The sequence below is a fragment of the Oreochromis niloticus genome, linkage group LG3 (genome assembly GCF_001858045.2).
Source record: "Oreochromis niloticus isolate F11D_XX linkage group LG3, O_niloticus_UMD_NMBU, whole genome shotgun sequence".
NCBI classification, from domain to species: domain Eukaryota; kingdom Metazoa; phylum Chordata; class Actinopteri; order Cichliformes; family Cichlidae; genus Oreochromis; species Oreochromis niloticus.
Genome location: NC_031967.2, coordinates 46,857,774 through 46,879,854, shown reverse-complemented (window position 1 = coordinate 46,879,854; position 22,081 = coordinate 46,857,774). Strand labels below are relative to the sequence as shown.

Below are 22,081 nucleotides of genomic sequence, written 5' to 3'. Positions count from 1 at the left end.
GGCGAAATTACCTCCTCAACATGTCTTGAAGTTCTCCAGAGGCCTGGTAATGAATTAATCATTGAATTCAGGTGTGATATCCCAGGTGATCACCCAGGGTGATATCTAAAACCTGCAGGACACCGGCCCTTGAGGCCTGGAGTTGGACACCCCTGGTCTAGACGATGGAGCATACTGAACCTGCTCGGACGGCATCCAGTCAGGTTCAAAATGCTTTCAGATATTTTTGTGTTTTGTATATATTTATAGATATGAAACTTTAAAGGTTTAGAGTTCAGGCACACTGGAAAAAAACAACCCCCCCCCAAAAAAAATTCTCTGTATCACAATTATTGAAAAAATATGTTTTTCATTCTATAGGGATGTCACTTTATCAACTCACAAGTTTTTGTGTTGAGCTAATATGAGTCAACACTTCTTTCTCCCGGCAGCTCTAATATCAGGTGGGTTTTTTAGATTAAAGAATAGAACAACTGGTAAAACAGTTTATTTAACTATTTTTTACGTCTGAATTTACTTAGATGAGATAACTTGAGTAGAACCCTACCCGCTCATTGTGGGTCTTCTTTGCGAGGACAACAGAGATCATCTCTGCTTCCAGAACCTCCCTATGTTAAGGATCTGACACCACATAAGGGCTGGCTTACCCCATCACTGCCGGCTGACGCAGGATGGTGGATACGGCACAAGGGTCTGCCCCAAGGACCTCGCACCACACCCCTGGGGACCCCAAGAAGGATCCCTAAAACCCATGGCTGGGAGGTGGCAGGGGGCAGGCTGGGTCCTGAAAACTGTCATGAACAAGGAGGGGCTTTTGGTGGCCCTGGGCCCGAATTAATAGTCAAAGAATTTATTGACAAACAAAATCAATAACATCTGAAGAATTCCTTGATGTTCATGTAGACTTTTGTTTCATTATCATTCATTAAAAAGACCTTAAACATTTGTAAAATGTGTTAGAGCTGTGTTCAACTATGCTACTTTCTGCCGTAAACCATGCAATCTTTTTCTATACACAGCATAAAAGTGCAAAATAGGTCTGCTAAAATAAAGTGTTACAACAAAGGAAACTGAGGACTCATATTATCACGAGAGGTTATTCAGTCATTCTTTTTGATATGAACACTTATAGTATCAGCATTTTCATTTGTTTGGTTGTGACATTAAATCTCATGTTGTAAAGATTCAACATTGTAATAAGCATTATGTTGTTCATTTAGACTATTTAGGTTTATCCTTTTTCATGCAAAGTTTAAATCTCAGCTGAAATTATTCTCAATTAAACACAGTTTCTGTCATTGTCAGTGTCCGAGCGATCTTACTACAAAATCAGACAGTGACGATCTGCAATGTTAGATCCCTGCATCTTTGGCCCTAATGAAGTCTGACTTTGGGGCAGGGCCAAATGACTCTGTTCTCCCACAGTGTTGGTTGGTTCGCTAATATCATTGTGTTTCTGTAGTTGTTGTTGTATCTGACAGATTGCCTGTTCATTCTTTGGACAGCTCAGTAATCCTCTCTCAGTCTCATGAAAGAGAACATCAACATGCAGGATTACATTTGGAAATATTTGAGACCATCCTGTCCCACTTGTTGAGTAGTTTGTCTTTCGGGTATGGTGCATCACAACCAGGATGATGTCTTTATTACCTGCACACAGCAGAAAAAACACTAAATAAATAAAATCAAATACAAAGCTATTGCATTGTTACTGTTTTGAATGGATAGAGGGCTGAAACCATAAGAAAAGATTTTTCCATGATTATCTGCAAAACTGAACTAAAATATTAATAAGCATATTGATAGTGAGTAAAGTTAAAAAGAAATTATGGAAAACTGAACACACTTCATATTACTGTGACGAAGCTTTATAGTACCTGGTGCTTTAGACATGGCTGCCTTCACATCTGACCTAACATGAGAGTTGATTGGGCAGAAAACAATGACAGTGTTGCATTCCTGTAGGTCTGTGCTCTCCACCAGTAGCTGTTGAGACAAGTTTACTTGGTACAGCACATCTTTGTCCGCCCCGAAGGTCTCAGCTGTACAGTAAATGTGGACCTTTACTGCATCTGCACACATTTTGAAAAGAGGAATAACTTAACAGAAAAGGTCTTTTTTTAAGTTTGATTGGATGCTCACTCTGACACATGACTAACTGGCAAATTTTGTCTTCTTGATAAGAAACAAGGTTGTATTTATCATGTAATGAAGTAATGCATACTGTGGTATGCAGTGTGGTGTGATTTTTAAAAAGAAAAAGAGTGGCATTGGTAAGAGGTTGAAACTTTTCCTCCAATGGAAAAAACTCTGGAAGCACTGTTAATCCACCAATTATTTTGTTTTACTGTCAGTGTCATGTAGAGGAGTCTTTCCCACGGCAAGTTTTTCTCACTAAAGAAATGACACGATACAGCAGCAAGCAAAAATGTTTGTGCTAGGGTCTTCTTTTGGGTTGGAATTTTCTCCAGGACCCAGGTCAGACTGGCTACTTTTACTTTTTAAATTTGTATCTTTTGCTATTATGCACAACATTGTCTGTTGAGTCTGCTCTTCCACAGGCCCCGCTAGTTTAGAGACCTATTCCTCATAAAGAACAAAAACAAGACAGAACATCTTCAACCGGTCTTTTATTCGCTAGCGAGGAAAGGCTGATCGGAACCAGGCTGTGGAGCTTAACGCTCCTCACCTGTCTCCAGCCCAACTAGAGCAGCCTCGAAGCCTTTTATTCCTGTGACAGTTACAGTTTACACAACACAAGCACCTCCCACCGTAAACCCCCCTTGGTTACAAAAAACAAGGCACACTGTGTGTGTGTGTGTGTGTGTGTGTGTGTGTGTGTGTGTGTGTGGGTGCGCGCGCGTGTGCTCTGCTGCTCACCAAAGGTCATAAAAGCAGGAAGCTTACAACACAAGAATCAGGTCTGACAGATAGGATGTACCTACAATAAAACCTCCCCCAGCACCAGAGTGGCTGGAGAGGTGGTCAGAGACAAAGGAATGTCTTTGATCCTACAGCTTGAACCAAGACTTACAAATTTAAGAAACACAATGACAACATTCAACAATTTGACTCCAACATTGTCTCACTCACAGCATGACTGTTATGTAGTTTCTTTTCCCTCTTCTTCTGTTTTATTTGCAGTTGGCAACCCATTTAATTAGAGCAGGTAGTTGTACTGCCCTCTAGTGGAAGAGAATGGAATTATTCTGCCCGTTACGCTGGTTGCTTAGAGTACTAATCAGGTGGAACCATTAATCTTCCATGGCACTCCTGATAATTTCTCAAAGCACACCTATGTGCCGTGACACAGTGGTTAGGAAACACTGATGGACAGTTTCATCTAAACAAGTTCAGAGGCTAAATGTATAAACACAACATTTACGAGGATATTTCCATATCTTTATCAAAAAAACAAATGAAATAAAAGTGAAGGCTTTCTGTGTCAGAAACTCATTAACAAATTCTTACAGTGTGAAAGTTACACGAACAAACCATCTGATTAAAATACGACATTATGACAATATGACAGAGAAGAAAGCTTTACATAATTTTATCTAGAAATGGCAATACATTTCAAGAATTAAAAATACCAACTAATAAGTTGGTACATACCCTTCCTGCAGTTGTCTGGAAGTTTGCACGGCCTCTGAAAGAAATTGTAGACAAATTGAATTTTGTTTCTTTACTTACATTTTTTCAGACAGGAACCTTTTTTAAAAAAGTGTGTGATCCTATTGTTGATTTGCTGCTGTGACTTACTTAACAGAATGACAGTTTATTGTTGTGGTTTTTAATGAAGTAAATTTAACAGCTAAATGGTATTTCAGATTATCAAGTGGACTTCCATGAACATGGTCCCATATCAGTTTGGTTTGGAATTAATCATTTGAAATGGAGACTACTGATGAACATCTAACCAGAACTATACCTATACTCATACAGCTAAGGTCATATAGCTGGGTACATTTTTTTCTTGGCCCTGAAACCGTTTGTCAGACAATTGTTTAATAATTTTTAGCCTCTGATCATAGAGTATTACGTATATAACCAAAATTTCAAGGACGTAATATGATCCATCGTAATTCCCAGGTTACTGCGAGCTGAGAACAGTTTAGGTCAAGAGCCATTTGGTGATGATTGTCTGTGTGTTTGATAAAATTCTGAACAATACATTGGACGAACATTTCTTGTGAAACATCGATGGATGAACAAACACTTTGCTTGAAATATGAATCCTCTGTAGCAGGTTACCAAGACTATGTGAAGTACACTCAGAAGATATACTAGATGACGTGAATGCAGCACTAATGACAATACCTACCGGCACCATTACCAAAACTAACAACCTGATCTATACCATGGCAGCAGTCATCATGAAGCAGTAGGAGAAGGAGACTAGACCCCCCATGCTAAGCAAGCCTACCGCAGACATGAGCGAGACAGATAAATATGAAGGCATGCCGGCTCGGACGTCGGCCGGATCAACAAGGTCCGCGTCAGGTGTTGAGGAACCAGGGCACCCTGACGACAAGTGGGCTACTGGAACAAGAAGGCATCGGTGGGCAAGAGATGAAAACAGGGCGTTGTTGGAATGCTACTACACAAGTAACCCTGGCGGAAGGGGTTACATGAATAGGATGAGGGACCTATGGATTCTTCGATACCCAACATCCACAATGACGGCGAAACAACTAGTAGCTCAGTGTTCCAACATTCGAAAGAAAGGACTGCTCTCACAGCTAGAGATTGACGAGGTACAACATAAATGCTACGGCAAGGAGGAGTCAGGACGCCAGGTCAGGGGGGAGATATCATCACCCCCACCCGAGTTTGGGTACATAGCCCCAAGTGCGATAGGAGAAGGATCGTTGAGTGCGAGAGGAACTGACCTGAAAGATAGGATCATGGCCAAGCTTGAAACCTGGATCCCCCGTAGCCGGTTACCAAGATTATGTGAAGTACCCTCAGAAGGTCTGCTAGATGATGTCAATGCAGCACTACGGATGATACCTACAACCACGATTACCGACACTAACAAGCTGATCTACACTACGGCAGCATTGATCAGCAGTGAAGCTCCTGTCAGGCATCATATCGGCTAAGATGAACAGGCACATGGGTCAATACATGAGCGGGGCACAGAAAGGAATCGGCAAGAATACCAGAGGCGCAAAACACCAGCTACTGGTAGACAGAACAGTCAGCCGAGACTGCAAGACCAGACTGACCAACCTGTGCACAGCCTGGATTGATTACAAGAAGGCCTATGACTCAATGCCCCACAGCTGGATACTGGAATGCCTAGAATTGTACAAGATCAACAGGACCCTAAGAGCCTTCATCAGGAACTCAATGGGGAGGTGGCGTAAAACACTAGAGGCCAACTCCAAGCCCATAGCACAAGTCACCATCAAGTGCGGGATCTACCAAGGAGATGCTCTGTCCCCACTGCTGTTCTGCATAGGCCTGAACCCCCTCAGTGAGATCATTAACAAGACTGGCTACGGATACCAACTACGAAACGGAGCGGTTGTCAGCCACCTCCTGTACATGGATGACATCAAGCTGTATGCCAAGAGTGAACGAGACATCGATTCACTGATCCACACTACCAGGCTATACAGCAATGACATCGGGATGTCATTCGGGCTGGAGAAGTGTAGTCGGATGTAACAAAGAGAGGGAAGGTAGTCAGAACTGAGGGGATTGAACTACCAGAAGGCAAGATTGCAGACATAGAGGACAGTTACAAGTACCTGGGGATCCCGCAGGCAAATGGGAACCATGAAGAGGCCGCTAGGAAAGCTGCAACCACCAAGTACCTGCAGAGGGCCAGGCAAGTCCTGAGGAGTCAGCTGAACGGTAAGAACAAGATCCGGGCCATCAACACCTACGCCCTGCCCGTGATCAGGTACCCTGCTGGGGTAATAGGCTGGCCAAAGGAGGAGATAGAAGCCACTGACATAAAGACAAGAAAGCTCCTTACCATGCATGGAGGGTTTCACCCCAAGTCCAGCACCCTGATGCTGTACGCTAAGCGGAAGGAAGGGGGCCGGGGACTGGTGAGTGTCAGCACCACAGTCCAGGATGAGACAAGAAACATCCATGAATACATCACGAAGATGGCCCCAACTGACAGTGTGCTCAGTGAATACCTCAGGCAGCAGAAACCCAAGAAAGAGGAGGAAGGCGAGGAACCATCATGGAAGGACAGGCCCCTGCACGGTATGTACCACCGGCAGATAGAGGAGGTGGCTGATATCCAGAAATCCTACCAGTGGCTGGACAAAGCTGGACTGAAAGACAGCACAGAGGCACTAATCATGACAGCACAAGAACAAGCTCTGAGTACAAGATCCATAGAGGCTGGGGTCTATCACACCAGGCAAGACCCCAGGTGCAGGCTGTGTAAAGATGCCCCAGAGAGAATCCAGCACATAACAGCAGGGTGCAAGATGCTAGCAGGCAAGGCATACATGGAACGCCATAACCAAGTGGCCGGCATAGTGTACAGGAACATCTGTGCCGAATATAACCTGGAAGTCCCAAGGTCAAAATGGGAGATGCCCCCAAGGGTGATGGAGAATGACCGAGCTAAGATCCTGTGGGACTTCCAGATGCAGACGGACAAAATGGTGGTGGCTAACCAACCGGACATAGTGGTGGTAGACAAACAGAAGAAGACGGCTGTAGTGATCGATGTAGCAGTTCCGAATGACAGCAATATCAGGAAGAAGGAACACGAGAAGCTGGAGAAATACCAAGGGCTCAGAGAAGAGCTCGAGAGGATGTGGAGGGTGAAGGCGACGGTGGTCCCCGTGGTAATCGGAGCACTAGGTGCGGTGACTCCCAAGCTAGGCGAGTGGCTCCAGCAGATCCCGGGAACAACATCGGAGATCTCTGTCCAGAAGAGCGCAGTCCTGGGAACAGCTAAGATACTGCGCAGGACCCTCAAGCTCCCAGGCCTCTGGTAGAGGACCCGAGCTTGAAGGATAAACCGCCCGCAGGGGCGAGATGGGTGTTTTTGTTTTTATATATATATATATATATATATATATGAGATATTAGATTGAGACTTGGTTTCAGGTACTTAGCATGTCTTTCTCTTGTAAAAAGCGTTGTACAGACTAATAATGATAATAAGTATTTGAATTTCTGTTTATCTTTGTCAGTTTTCTTTTTGTGTTTAAAGATAGGCAAGGTGTCAAAAAAGGTCTCAGCTTTTATTTTCATGTGTAAATGCATTATTATAATCATAGATAGTCCTCATTTTAGATGAGGTCACATAAAATACTTAACAACTGTACCATGAATTGGAATAAGTAGCAATTATTTATAAAATTTCTATTAATAAACTATATTTGTGCACATGTTAGTCATTTTGTGTTTATATGTGTTAATCATTTAACACATATAAACACACAATTGTGAATAATGCCATGAAGAGGCCAGCTCTGTTCTAGGATGCCCTCTGGACCCAGTGGAGGTGGTGAGTGACAGGAGAATGGTGGCTAAGCTGTCATCCCTGTTGGACAACATCTCCCAACCCATGCAGGAGACTCTGACAGCACTGAGCAGCTCCTTCAGTGGCTGCGGCACCCACGATGTGGGACAGAGAGATTTCACAGGTCTTTCCTCCACACTGCTGTCAGACTCCACAACAAAGACTCCAACTGATCAAACACACACATCCACACATGTGCAATAACAATAACACTAAGTGCATTACTCTTTTCTGTCATCGTTGTATTATACTCAATTGTATATAGCATTTGTATTCTTTTTTTATTCTATTTTATTCGATTATATATTTTATTTTATTTTTTTAATTTTTTTTTATTCTATTTTATCCTATTCTATTGTGTACAGTATCTTATTGATATCTTATTCCAGTGTTTTTCTCTAATTTTTCTATGCAACTTTGCACTGTTCACTGCTGTAGCAAAACAAATTTCACACACGTGGGAAAAATAAAGGTTATCTTATCTTAAGCATTAGAAGCTTCTAAATAACTGGTTTCTACTTTGTGATGAATCCATAAATCCGAAAGCAAAGTATGAAAACACTGTTGTTAAAATTTTATGGACTCAATAATAGAGAACAAAATATTTAAAACTGTGAAATTACAAAAATGACAAGCTATGTATTTTCTAACAACTTTATAATTTTTGTTAGCTCATCGTAATTCTAATAAAGTGTCACGCCAAAATCATTATCCACAAACCTTGTATTTCCATGGCCAAAGTACATTTCTCTCCTTAAAGTTCAAGAAAAGGTCTTTTTCTTAGCTCCATCATGATAGCTCCTGTTATAAAGTGAGTTCTGCTGTGTGTATGCTCTATGTTAGTTGTGATGTGAGGGACCAAGGAGGTTCTCTAACCTGTACTTGTGGTGTTGGAGCAGTTGAAGGTGAAGAGGGTGATGGATCTGGGGAAAAAAATATTTAACAAGTTGAAGAGTGTTGTTTAAAATGCTTATAGTAGTAGTATATAGTATTTGACTTTTATATCATTATTCACACAAAGTAAACAAAAGAGGAGTTAGGTGACATTTTCATGGGCTTTCTACTTAAACAACTCCCATGCTATGATTCTGTGTGTAGTTCAGGGGTGCCAAGTCCTTGAGAGCTACTTTCCTGCTGCTTTTAAATGCATCCTTGTCCCGACACACTGGAATCAAATGGATGGCTTGTTACTGGGCCTTTTCCAAACATGATGCCATGCTGAAGATGTAATCAGACCATTTGATTCAGCTGTGTTGGAGTAGTGATGCATCCAAATCTGCAGGACAGTAGCTCTCAAGGACTGGACTTGGGCACCCCTGGTGTTGTGCATACAAACATAATGTGTGAAACATTTGAGAGTGAGGGATTTAAGTGTTTAAGATTTTACTCTGCATAGCGGGCATCACATCAGCACTTTAATAATGTGTCAGCACTATAATGAAAATGAGGTATTATGAGTATAAATGTTATAAAAATTTTATCAATGCCTTTAACAACAACATGAATTCAATTCAGTGGCTAAGTTGGATAGCAAGCTACACTGTAGCCACAGCTGCCCTGGGGCGCACTGACAGAGGCGAGGCAGCAGGCATAACGTCAGCACTTTAATAATGACTCAGCACTATAATAAAAATGAGGTATTATTGAGGTATCATTATTTTAAGAATTACATCAATGCCATGAACAAGAAGACTGTGGTGACTAAGTTGGATATCTGCATTAAACAATTTGTCACTTACTTTTAGATTTTTCCATGATCAAATCTGAAGATCTGAAAGAAAGAAAGATATAAAAATAAGAAGCAAAAGGTAACAGATGTGCATGTCCACTATGTTAGGTCTATGCTAACATACTCTACAAGGAGGTAGACTTTGGACAGATCATCAGTCTATTACAGGATAAAGTCAGAATTGCAGCAGTGTTTAAGAAATTAAAATGCCAAAAAATATAAAACATCATCAGTCTGGCTTCCTACCTTGTGCTGCTGCAGTGACAAGAAAGTAGTGAAACTATTTAAAGAAAGCACTCGGTCTTTTATATAGTAGCCTCCCCACTTTCACTTTGTTTGTTTTTTTGTTTTTTCAGGATAAAGCATGCGGTTTAAAAGAAATCAACCTCCTGTGTCTTGGAAATTTCCCCCCAATTACTCTGAGCTTTATGTTTAAGCAATTGACAAATGTTTGCAGAAAAACAATCAGTGAGCAGTCTGCTGGTTTCAGAGATAAAACAATATAAATATATGTGAACAGGCATTTTCATTTGCTGTGTTCATCAGTAATGATTAATTATAGCCTGCAAATATTTAAAAAGAATCTGAGTTTCACATTTTGAAAGATAAATACATATGTCCATTTGATCTTTTCTAATAATTGCAAAGTCATGTAAGGGAAAAGTCAGATGAGGTTTGGATCCAAAAGTGTCAGGAAAGCAAAGCATCAGTTAAATTGCTTCCCAGAAATGGTTTTTTACAACAGTCATGGTTTATCATAAGGAAAGTAAAAGTGAATGAAATCCATCTATATAAGAGCAACTGTGTTTCCTTCAACAGCTTCACTTGATCTTTGCCTCTGCAGCTGCATCACAATACAGGTAAGATGTCTTTACCATGTTTGTTAGCAGGTTGAAAAAGAGCCTTAGTGAATCATATAGTTCAATTTTATGTTTTATTATGTGTGGAAAGTCCAGTCTGTAACAGAGTTGTATTTTTCCCTCCTTCCCTTCATTACTTTAATGTAGAAGACAATATTTGTGCAAAGTCTTTGGTTTTATGTTTAAATTCGGAACTCATTTAGTTTAAGGTTATAATTATTCCATAAACCTTTTCTTTTTGGAGGCGGGGGGTGATCAGTGTAATGTTTTGTATGTTATTAATTAATATATATTAGTTATTAGTTCATCTTTACTTCTTCAGTTTTCGCCATGGGAGGTTGCTCTTCTTCTCGTAAATGTGAGTAACATATAGTGAAGACATTGTTCTCTTTTGCAGATAAGGCAAGAGCTGCTTATTAGAAATCAATGGAACTTAAATCTTATTTGTTTGTTGCAGTTATATTCCCACAACAAACAATTCAGAAATATTAATTGAAACTGAAACTGTATTTTACTTCCTGTATGTTTCACTTTGTAGCACCTCCAGCTCCACCACGTCCCCCTAGTAAGTTATTTCATGAATTTAATAACGCAATTTCTGCAAATTATTTGCAGATGTTTGTGCACGTAACTGTCTAATATGTTTCATATTGTTTGTGTTTTTAATTAGAGCTTGTAGCACCTCCACCTTCTCCTAGTAAGTTTCATTTTAGAACATTGGTTACTGTTATTCACAGATTATTTTGAACAAAACTGTTTTCTTCTGTTTACAAATACAGTTGCATCTATTTCACTTTCTAAAATGCCTTTTAATTTCATTTACAGCTTTGAAACCTCCGTGGAGACAAGTATCTTGGGGGTAAATCTACAGTTTCTAGTCTTGTGAACAGGACTGACTTAGACCCATTCTCTTCTCTTCTCTTTAACTGTAATTAATGATATACATTTGAAAGGCTGCACTAATAAGTAGTAAGAAAAATTATTTAGTCTAACCCTTTAATTCATGAATTATGACAACCTCAATCAGATTTTTTTCTCAAGTATTTTTATTCACCTTTAGGCATGAAAAAAATATTTTTGAACTTCATTGTTTTATCGGTGCAGAATCGGTGACTAAGGGCTGCATTTGTCACCAATTCTGTTCATAATTTTTATGGACAGGATTTCTAGGCGTAGCCAAGTGGTGGAAGGCTTTACCTTGAGTGGTCTCAGGATCTCATCTCTGCTTTTTGCTGATGATGTAGGCTTCATTGGGTGATGGCCTCCAGCCGCCTTGGAATGTTTTGCAGCCGAGTGTGAAGCGGTGGGAATGTGAATCAGCACCTCCAAATCTAAGGCCATGGTCCTCAGCTGGAAAAGGGTGGAGTCCCCACTCCGTGTCAGGGGCGAGTTCCTGCCCCAAGTGGAGGAGTTTAAGTATCTCGGGGTCTTCTTAACAAGTGACGAGAGAAGGGAGCGGGAGATTGACAGACGGATTAACGCTGCAGCCACAGTGACGCAGACGCTGTACCTGTCTGTTGTGGTGAAGAGAGAGCTGAGTGTAAAAGCAATGCTCTCAATTTATCGGTCCATCTACGCCCCTACCCTCACCTATGGTCATGAGCTGTGGGTAGTGACCGAAAGAACGAGATCGGGGATACAATCGGCAGAAATGGGCTTCCTCCAAAGGAAGAATTATCAAAATGTCTCAGTCTGTCAATTCCAGATGGGGAAACAGACCTGGATCAATTTTCCACAGGCAGCAGTCAGAGTAAAATTATAGGTTAACATTATTAGAAACACTCAGGCCGAGGTTTGGCTGAATTGTTTTTGTAGCTTCACTTCCATGTGTTCCTCATCCTGAAAAGCAAGCTCCAAGGATGCTAACCTCTCCCTGAAGACAAGAAATGCAGTTCCAAAAGCAACAACATGGCAGGCCAAGAGACAACGGCATTGTCCTGAGCAGTGAGAGACCCAGCAGCACCAGCAGTATGGGCAAATGGCATCAACGCCATCATCATGACTGGATGGATGGAGATGCGTTTAAGCTACAACTTCACTGTGTGTGAATGGACCTTAGAGAAGACTGTTTAAGTTTGAGAGTTGGTGAAATGGAGTGGTTTGGAAATGGTTTGGAGTGAAATGGCAATGAAAGAGACAGTGGGATTGCACAGGACAAAGCTGAAGAGAAGAACTGCCACTGGACTGCCTCATGGGGGAGATAAGACCACAGTGGAAGGAGGAGGGGAGGAATGCTGTTGTTTAGTGTGGGAAATCAAATTGGGTTAATTAATCTGGGAGGAAAACTGACTGCTTCAAATGGGAAAATTGAGAAAGTGTCTTGGAGCACCACAAAATAGGACACAAAATCACACACACAAACAGAAAAATGCATTAATCCTACTAACACATACACACACGCAATGAAGCTCATGAGAATCAAATAGTATGTTAAGCATGCGATTCTGTTACCATCATCTTGTCAGGTTAACTTAGTGCAGACCCTCCCAAAGTGTGGGGCCCGCCCCCGCAAGGAGGCACAGAACCATTGCAGGGGGGGCGCGGTATGAAAGGGGGGGGGACAAAACGCTTGGACACTGCTAGCACGCGGCGCCTCCACAAACGCAAAGCAGGAGATGAAGCATCGCTGAATATGTTTCCAAACCAACTTCATTCTAAGCCAAAGACTAGAAAATATGGTGAAGCATATCTTCCCTTTGGTTTCACCTGCACAAGTGCCAAGGTAGGTCTCCCCTGCAGGAGGGCCGTGCAGAGACGTTTAAAGGGGCGGGTGCTCAAAGCTAAAAAGGGGCACATTGAACCAGGCTGAATAACAACAACACACATTCATCAAGAATCTAATATGGGATCGCATCATACTATATCACTGTTGTGAGGCAAAGCAAACGTAGCCTATGTTGCTGCTGCTCCTGCTGCTGATAGTGCTGGAGGGCAGGGCTGTGTTGATCTCAGACTGTAGACATTAAAAAGTCCATAGGAGAGATTGTAGCTGACTAAACAAGTGTCATGAGATAATAACAAAATGCAAAGATTGGTGACAGCGCTTGGAACCATAAGGCAACAAAAAACTGAGAAATAAACTAGACCCTGCCTGTGAATCACTCTTTGCCTCTCTTCCTCCTTCATCTTCTCATCTCATCTATCACTCTCCACTTGCTGTCCATCTGAGAACAAGGCACAACTTGCTATTGCAATAAACTATTATTTAATTATCCACACTTAACAACTCTTGCACTTAATCTATAATAAAATGATGACAGAAAAATGTTATAGAAGAAAAACATTTCAGTTGTGCTTATTATTATTTTTATACTGGAATACCTCTCCAACAACTGGTACATGTGTTAATGTTACCTGTGCTCTTTGTAATCCAGCTGCTGAGGGATCCACTGCCTTTAGTAGCCTCACACAGCTCCTACTGTTTCCTCCTCATGTCCTTACCAGCCATGTCTGGACAATGTTATATCATGAGTAATAATTTAAAAAATCCATATACATAAAACACACACATGCATGCACACACAGGGACATTTTAGACCTTCTTCAGAATACTTTATATACTGTGGGCACAAGTTTCCATCGTGGTGCTGATCCAGAATCCTTCCCTTTATTAGCAGAGCTACAATAATAAAGCAATGAGGGAAAAAAGTAATAAATATGAAATAATGTATTTATGATGATTCCATTTGTTTCACTATCCACTCTGTGCAGGCAGAAAGCTTATTACATTTTTAAACTGTAGAGATACAATAATTTTGCTGCTGTAAAATCAGCATTTTGTCTTATTTAAAATATAAATCTAATATAATCTGTTTCTTAATGTATGTTCTTTAAAATACAGCGTCTTTATTAAATATTATAATTATAATAATCCATAATTATGTGGACATGCATATTAGATCGTTTTTAGTGAAATATAAGCCCTCCAGAAAGGCAGGAAAAGCCCTGTAACTTACTTTAAAACTAAATATGTTCCCTAAAACGGTGACAGAGCTACAGACCCATGACACCCTTACACAGGTAGCCAGCAGCTATGACCAGCACTACTTGTGCAGTTAATAAAAGGACAGGTTTGTCGCGCTGTTACACACACAGCACGCTCGTTTGTTTCAGTTCGTCAGTTGTCACAAGACAACTTACCAACGTGTACATGATAAGCTAATACTCCTGTGTGCTATACACTACAGTGTACGCTGTACAGCTACTTACTGGTTTTGTCGCATCAGTCTGTGTCTCTGAGGTAATTTGTAGCTGTGTCCCAAAACGTCGGCTGCATCCTTCGAAGGACCCGGCCTTCGCGGTCTACGTGGGCCGGGTCCTTCGAAGACCGAGAAGGCCGGAAATCCGAGGCTGTGAAATAGGACGGTCTAGCCTTCAAATTCCTACAGCTCCGGACCGCAAAAAATGCACGTGCTCTTTGTGAGCTCGTTCCCGGCTCGTAACCAGCGCGTTCTGCCGTCAAGGGCGATCATTGGTTAATGGTGATCATGTGACTGATGCAAGCCAGATCCTTTTATTTAGCAAAACTGTGATTAATAGTTAAATATTATTGTTGAGGGGCACAGACAGGACTCCGCACGCACACACACATTTAAAAAAAAAAAATTAAATTTAAAAAAAAAAATTGCCTCAACAAAAGGGCACTTTGGGCACCCATCAGGAAAGGGGCGGGTGCTCAAGACCCTCCCGCCCCTCCCTCTGCACGTGCCTGCCCTGCAGAATTGGTTTTCCCTGCGTCGGGAGCACAAGCTGGGCTCTTTAAATCACAGACAAACAGTATCCCACATTCTTGATTTTTAGTTCACAAACACTTGTTGTAATGACTAACTACTCCTGACATTTTGGAGATGTTAGCTCTTTATACAGTAAAGTTACAGTGGGATACAAATAATATCAGGCTGATCCTGCCACGATTTGTTCCCCCTGTCTAAATCACAGACAAACAGTATCCCACAGCTGTTTATGTTTTTAAACCCATTTTGCACAGAGAGGCATTAGTTGAAAAATGTATTGATAGCAATTTTGAATATTATTACACAGGAAAAAAACAACTACATATAAAATAATCACACCGTGACGCCTCTCCCTTTCTAAATGGAGGGACAGTAACTGCCTGTGTAAGCGTGTAAAACCTGCAGATAGTCAGATTAACAGTATTTTGTCTCTATCCGCCATTCTGCAGTTCATCTCATCTAAACAATAACGTGATGAACTCTGTACTCCTCATCCACACGTAAATGCAAAAAAGGAGTTTTAAAAAAATCTTCGTTTTCGGTGATTCCAAACACCATTTACGTGTGGACGAAACAGCTGCGTTTTCAAAAATACGGGTGTAGGTGCGGACGTAGCGTAAAAGAGTTAGTAGTTTATTTTCTTACTACCTGTAATTTATTGCAGATTACTTGTATTTGCTTAATTGTTTACTAAATGTTTGAGGTGTGAAATAAACCGCAATAGAACAAAATATGGGTGTGTGTGGTTGGAGGATGTGTTTGTGCGCAGGTGTGCGTGTGCGTGCGCAGGGGGTGGGGTGAATGACATTTTTCTTGTAAAACAAAGGGGGGCCCTTACATACATAGTCTATACATACATAGACTAGTAAACTAGTATTGTTTTGGGGGAAGATGACTGAATTATAGCAGGGGTGAACAGAATGCTGCAGGGGGGTCAGATGAGTGAAAACTAATAGATTATGAAATGTCTTGTTTCTGATGTGTGGGGGAAGTTTTTCCATGGCACACACCTGGTTACATGGCAAGAAACTCATTAGGGTTGTGCGGTGTGTGTGGGGCTCATGGATGAATGTTTTGGGGATTTATCTGGCTGATACATTTTCTTTTGTTACCAAGGTGAACCTGCCTATTAGTTTTTGTTTGATTTACCCTCCCAAGATGAAGAGCATGCTTCATGACTTAACTATACCTTTTTTTCTTTTTTCTTTTTTTATTACTTTCACCGTGCACAAAGAGTTTTGTTTGATAATGTCTGTCATTTCAGCAGGCCTGCACAATTGGAACTGAAAACGCTACATCTCATTTTGTCAGAAACAATCGCGAACTGAGCTTCTCCACATTAAAATGGGCTCTGGAGAAAGCCATGTATTTGGGACACAATCAGATAAAAGGTTCCTAAAAGGATTCACCGAGATAATCCAGTCCAAATTCTTCTTTTTCTTTCTTGAAATGACGTCATTTTGCTGGCAGTAGAAACTCAATGTGACATGAGAGATTCCACTATCAGAAATAAAAATGGGGAACTGACTGGACTGACAAAAGCTTGACTGACATGACACCAGTATACAAGATTGCACCTACCTCCAACCAGATGTGACAAAAGGGTAGATGTACGTATGTATGAATTTTTTTTTTACGGGAGCGGAAAGGTGACAGCAGCATCCTAGTCTGCATGAGCTTTGGGCCTTGCCGACTTAACCTTTTCATTGCCACTTTCTGTGTCTATGAATTTACCAGCGGTGTGTTATTTATGACCTTGTATTGTTTACAATGCAAAGGTCACTGTGAGTTAGTGTGCATACAGATGCACTGTGCTAACATCTACATCACTTTTTCTACAGCAGAGGGCTGTTCATGTGATTTAATCACATGATTTACAGCAGGACATACCACTCGCTAATGTGTGTGTTTTATTTTGTTTTTTTTAACACAGGGTTACAGGCCTGAAGTGGAGCTACTCCAGGGGAGAAGCCCTGAAATTTTTAAGAGAGAAGGTGCAACTTTATTGCGCATCTCTAATTGTGTTAAGTTGACACATGGCAAGGGTCATGTGGCAAAAGAGAGTTTTTTGGGGCTGGCTTTCACTTTTTAAATTACAGGGGGATTAGTATGGAAGGAGAGACTGAGGTGCAGATGCAGACTGAGACCAGGAGAGAAGGCTTCAAGAGGACCAGTGAGAAACAGGGACCATTTCCAGCACGACAACCCAGAGAGGAGTTAAACCTAAACCTACACATGCGTTGGAATGGAAACTGAGGGATAAAGGGAGTGTGCAAAGCTCCAAGAGTGACAGCGCAGAGGGAGATCAGCAAAGGAATTATGACTCTGTAAACAGCACAGACAACAGGAACCATGACAGTGACCGGAAATGACTGACAGCAATTTCCCATGAATGACCACCTAATGCTGTTTCACTTTGCCATACACAATTAGAGACTCTGGAGAGGGTCTTTCCTTTGTTGTCATTTACATGTGAGAGCTTAGATTGTGAGGATGATTGGAGATGAACAAAGGGTGGTGAGAGAATAGTGAAGTGAGGATGCACAGTGTCAACCTTCTGTTATGTTGGTTTCCAGGAACACCAATTATGTTCCTGGGTCAAGTTGTCCTGGGACATGTTTACTCATCCAAAAGTGTCAGAAACACTGACATTGATTATTTTACAATTTTCTTTTATAATTTTGATTTTTTTTTTTCGTTTTCTGTAGTGATGCAGATGACATGTGACAAAATCTGAACCGCAACATGACAGGAGGGTTAAGTGTACAATAATGCTGATGTGATTTACAGAATGTCAGGAAAGAAATTCTGTTATTAATGTGATTCTTAAGGGTGATTGAAGAATCAAAGGGTGGAATATCGTGGAAGAATTTCTGTCATTTATGTATCATTAACATTATTTTATTGTACAATGCCTTGGTGCCACTGGATTTTAGCATGCCTCACACTCTGCTACTGCTCACCGCTTGTCTGCAGATTTTATTAAATGGGAAGCTTCCACAACACACGTTTTCCTCAGGCTTCTGTAATTGTCTATCTTTTTTAAAATAGCTCCATCATGAGGTCAGTATTTAGTTTGCATTGGAAATCTGATGATTCCTGACGATATGCCATTCAGAAAATGTTATCATGCTATTCTGATAACAGGCATTATCACAGGTTACAGGAAACATGCTAAAACTAGCATTTTCCTGATTGAACAGCTGTGTTTAAAAAGTAGCCCCACAGAGGTATCAGGATGATTTCACACCATTAGTCATGTTAAAACTACATTCTACAATATATTAAACTTGTTTTAACCCCATTTTGCAGGAACCAGGCAGATCTGCAGTATGTGAAGAATTTTCAGCTTCAAAATGACCAAGTGAGACATGGCAGAGTTTTGCTCTATGGCCCAGTCGGTGCTGGGAAGTCCAGCTTCATCAATTCTGTCAGCAATGTCTTACGGAGAAGAATAACCTCTCCAGCTTTGACCAACGCAACAAACGAGGAGGAAAGAAGTTTCACCAAAAAAGTAATTTCTTTTTATTTACACTGACTCGATGTCTGGAAATGTAACAAGTGAATCTGTCATGAAACGCTGTGTGGCAGGCAGAAGTTGGACCCAAGATGCAGGCACTCAGACTCGAGGGATAAACTCAAAAACTCAGCTTTATTTGCTGACAGGGGAAAGCGCACAAAACTAAACTGGGAAATATAAACTTACAATTGACGGCGCGGCACGCAAGGAAACACACAGCTTGAGGGACAACGCGACACTGACTCAGAGAGACACCGGGTTTAAATACACTGGGAAGTAACGAGGGGAATGAGACACAGAAGGAGGGCACAGCTGGGAGAAATCAAGGCTGACGAGACAGGGAAGCAAAGCAGGACACATTCACATAAGACACGGACCTACAAAGTAAAACAGGAAGTATGACACAGACGCGAACTTGGCACAGTGGAGACAGCAACTAAGAAACACAGAGACATAAACTAAAGGCAGAGGACTAAAAACCAAAATACACAGAGGGAAATGCTAAGCTTGGAACACAAGAAACTAGACTCGAGGGAGTAACAAAAGACCAACTATGAGAACATAATTCATAATACAGAGTGACAGAAAACAAGAAACTCAAACATGCAAAGACACAGACTTACACAGTACTGAGGGGACATAGAAACATGAAGGGCAAGGGATCAAAACTAGAAACCATAAAATAACTCACAAGTAGAATACAAAAACCTTGAAGAACTAAACACGCTGGGTCAAGAGACCCAGGACCCTGACAAAAACTGTAACTTATGGTAAAATATTAGCCTACACACCATGTTAAAGATTTAATAAGTAATTAAAACATTTTGATTATGTTTAAAACAAATCGTATCTCCTCCCAAGTTGTTTGCAAACTTTTTTTTGGTCTTTCAGTATGAAACCCACAACATTAAGAAGGACACAGGGCAGTTTTACCCATTTGTCTTCAATGACCTGATGGGTTTGGAAGAAGGGAGTGGACGAGGAGTGAGAGTGGAAGACATCAAACTGGCCATGATGGGACATGTGAAGGAGGGTTATAAGGTACAATCATCAAACTATGAACTTTGTTTACTCTTTTAGTAAAACTCTCTAATTTTCTTCAAGTTATTTTGTGATCAAAAAAGTAAATCATATATTGATGAATTTATTCAAGCTTTTAAAAAAAAAAATACAGACATGCACAGTCTTTTTCATTCATGTTATTATTGAGATTCTTGTTATCGTATACAATGACTGCTTATGATCTTTGTAACATATTGCAGTTCAACCCTGCGTCTCCATTGTCCACGTCTGATTCTGGCTACAACCCTTCACCTTCTCCAGAGGACAGAGTTCATGTTGTGGTTTGTCTCTACTCTGGTAACACGACAGAAATTAACAGCTCAGTGTTACAGAAGATGAAAGCCATCAGAGAGACAGCCAGCGACTTGGGTAAGAGGGGACTGAGTGTGTAACAGACTTACAGTGCATTTAAAGAACATCTTGGATATTTATTCTAACACTTCTAAAAGAAAACAAATGCATGTGCATGAAAAACATGGCTGAAATTCTGCATTAGACTTGGTTGTCGTAAAACTTCTGATAACAAAAAATTTATAACTATACCTGGTTAAATATGGACACAGTCTCTGCTGAAAGACAATCAGAGTGGAACACTAGGATTGTTGTTGTTGTGCAAATTGTATGCATAGTAAAAATTCCTGTCAAGTTAATCATAAAACATCTCATGTTGCCAGGTATTCCCCAGTTAGCTCTTCTTACCAAATTTGATGAGGCCTGTCCTGAAACTGAAAAAGACTTGAAGAATGTGTACAAAAGCAAGCTCGTGAAGAGAAAGGTGAATTTTGGCTGGAAAAATTTAACATTACAACGATACCTGTACTCAGATCTTACAGTAATTTATTTGTTTCTGTAAAAACTCAGATGGGAGATCTGAGCTCAAAACTGGGGATCCCGCTTAACTTCATCCTTCCTGTGAAGAACTACAGTGAAGAAACACAACTGAATGACGACGTCGACACTTTGATCCTGAGCGCACTGAGAATGATGATTGACCTGGGAGAAGACTTCATTGACTCTAAATTATAAACTGACACATTCCTGACAGTTTCAGACATACACACTGATGTAATACACTCGATGAATAATACATAATCCCAGTACAATAAGAGTCACTTTTTCCACACAGGTTGATGTTAATTACCAGATAAAATAAAAATCAGGAAGTTGTTACTGAACGCTGATATGACTGAGTGTGATTAAACTGAAAAGAAACACAAGTTTCATCTCTCTCTTTTCCTTTCTTAATATCGAATAACATCGCAGAAATATATCGAAGAACATTTATAATCAAATAAAATAAAGCTGTCATTGTCTTTGCAGATACATTTCACACATGCACTCCAGCCATGAGCTTGTGTAGCCATCACCCAACTCTGCATGTTAGAATGCAAATGTGCACTTAAGATAAATAAATGTCCCATACATTTGCATTAAACCTTGTATGGTATTTCAGTCTGTTGTATCCTTTTTTAAAATAAGAATTATACAATTAATAAATATTTCTGAATGAGTTTTCTTTCATTTACTGTGAAGAACATACAACGATCAGGCATAACATTATGACCACCTGTTTATATCTTGTTGGTCCCCCTCTTGCTGTGAAAACAACCCTCACCCACTGAGGCGTGGACTCCACTAGACTCCTGAAGGAAGCAACAGATCCCTTAACTCTTGCAAGCTGCGAGGTGGAGCCTCCATGGTTTAGACTTGTTTGACCAGCACATCCCTCTCATGGCAGTGGCATTATCCTGCATAAAAAGGCTATAGTCATCAGTGAGTTCTGTTTCCATGAAGCGTTCATTTTCTGCAATAATAATTATTTATGTGTCAAAGTAACCTACACATGTACCACAGGAGCTACATTAAAGCAGCAAAAAATTGCCCAAATTTATTTGAAAGCGCCTTTCAAAACACCCAAGGACACTTTACAATACAAAAGAACACATAATAGAACAACGACAAAATGAAGGACAATGAAAACCAAAGCACAAGATAGATTAGGCGACCGTGGCTCAGGGGTTTGGGAAGCGCACCTGTAACTGGAAGGTCGCCGGTTCGATCCCCGGCCTCTCTCTCCTGGTCGTTGTGTCCTTGGGCAAGACACTTTACCCTACCGCCTACTGGTGTTGGCCAGAGGGGCCGATGGCGCGATATGGCAGCCTCACTTCTGTCAGTGTGCCCCAGGGCAGCTGTGGCTACAACAGTAGCTTGCCTCCTCCACTGTATGAATGTGAGCGTGAATGAATAATGGCATTGTAAAGCGCTTTGGGTGCTATATAAATGCAATCCATCATTATTATTATTAAACAAACTATAGGTTCACGATGAATATGCAGATTTGAACAGATGGGTTTTGAGTAGGGATTTAAACTGGGGGAGAGAATCAATGTTTCTTATATCTGTGGGTAGAGAGTTCCACAGCCTGGGAGCAGAGCAGCTGAAAGCTGTGGTTCACATGGTGGTGAGGCAGAAGGAAGGCACAGCAAGCTGGATAGATGAGGAGGATTGAAGTGAGCAGGCAGAAGAGATGGGGCTTAACAGATCAGAGAGGTAAGGAGGAGCGAGGTTATGAAGGGTCTTGAAGGTGAGCAGAATTAGTTTGTACACTATCCTGAGTTTCACAGGGAGCCAGTGAAGTTCATGAAGAACATTGCTCACCCGCCGTGTGTC

General features: G+C 40.9%; 2 protein-coding genes across 2 annotated transcripts in view; one reads left to right on the top strand and one right to left on the bottom strand.

Moving 5' to 3' along the window:
- Positions 1 to 20,586, top strand: part of LOC102075779 (interferon-induced protein 44) — a 30,828-nt gene extending 10,242 nt beyond the window's left edge. The window contains exon 9 of the mRNA XM_019350956.2: positions 20,431 to 20,586. Coding sequence (XP_019206501.1) covers positions 20,431 to 20,437 — 7 coding nt within the window. The 3' untranslated portion in view covers positions 20,438 to 20,586. The remainder of the gene's footprint in view (positions 1 to 20,430) is intronic.
- Positions 971 to 11,329, bottom strand: LOC102079077 (uncharacterized). The gene is made up of 6 exons (XM_019354636.1): positions 11,294 to 11,329; positions 9,247 to 9,278; positions 8,384 to 8,430; positions 3,616 to 3,649; positions 1,878 to 2,072; positions 971 to 1,650 (listed from the first exon to the last, which is right to left on the bottom strand). The coding sequence occupies exons 2-6, from the start codon at positions 9,260 to 9,262 to the stop codon at positions 1,322 to 1,324; spliced, it is 621 nt and encodes a 206-aa protein (XP_019210181.1). The 5' UTR covers positions 9,263 to 9,278; positions 11,294 to 11,329; the 3' UTR covers positions 971 to 1,321.
- Positions 20,587 to 22,081: the final 1,495 nt, after the last annotated feature.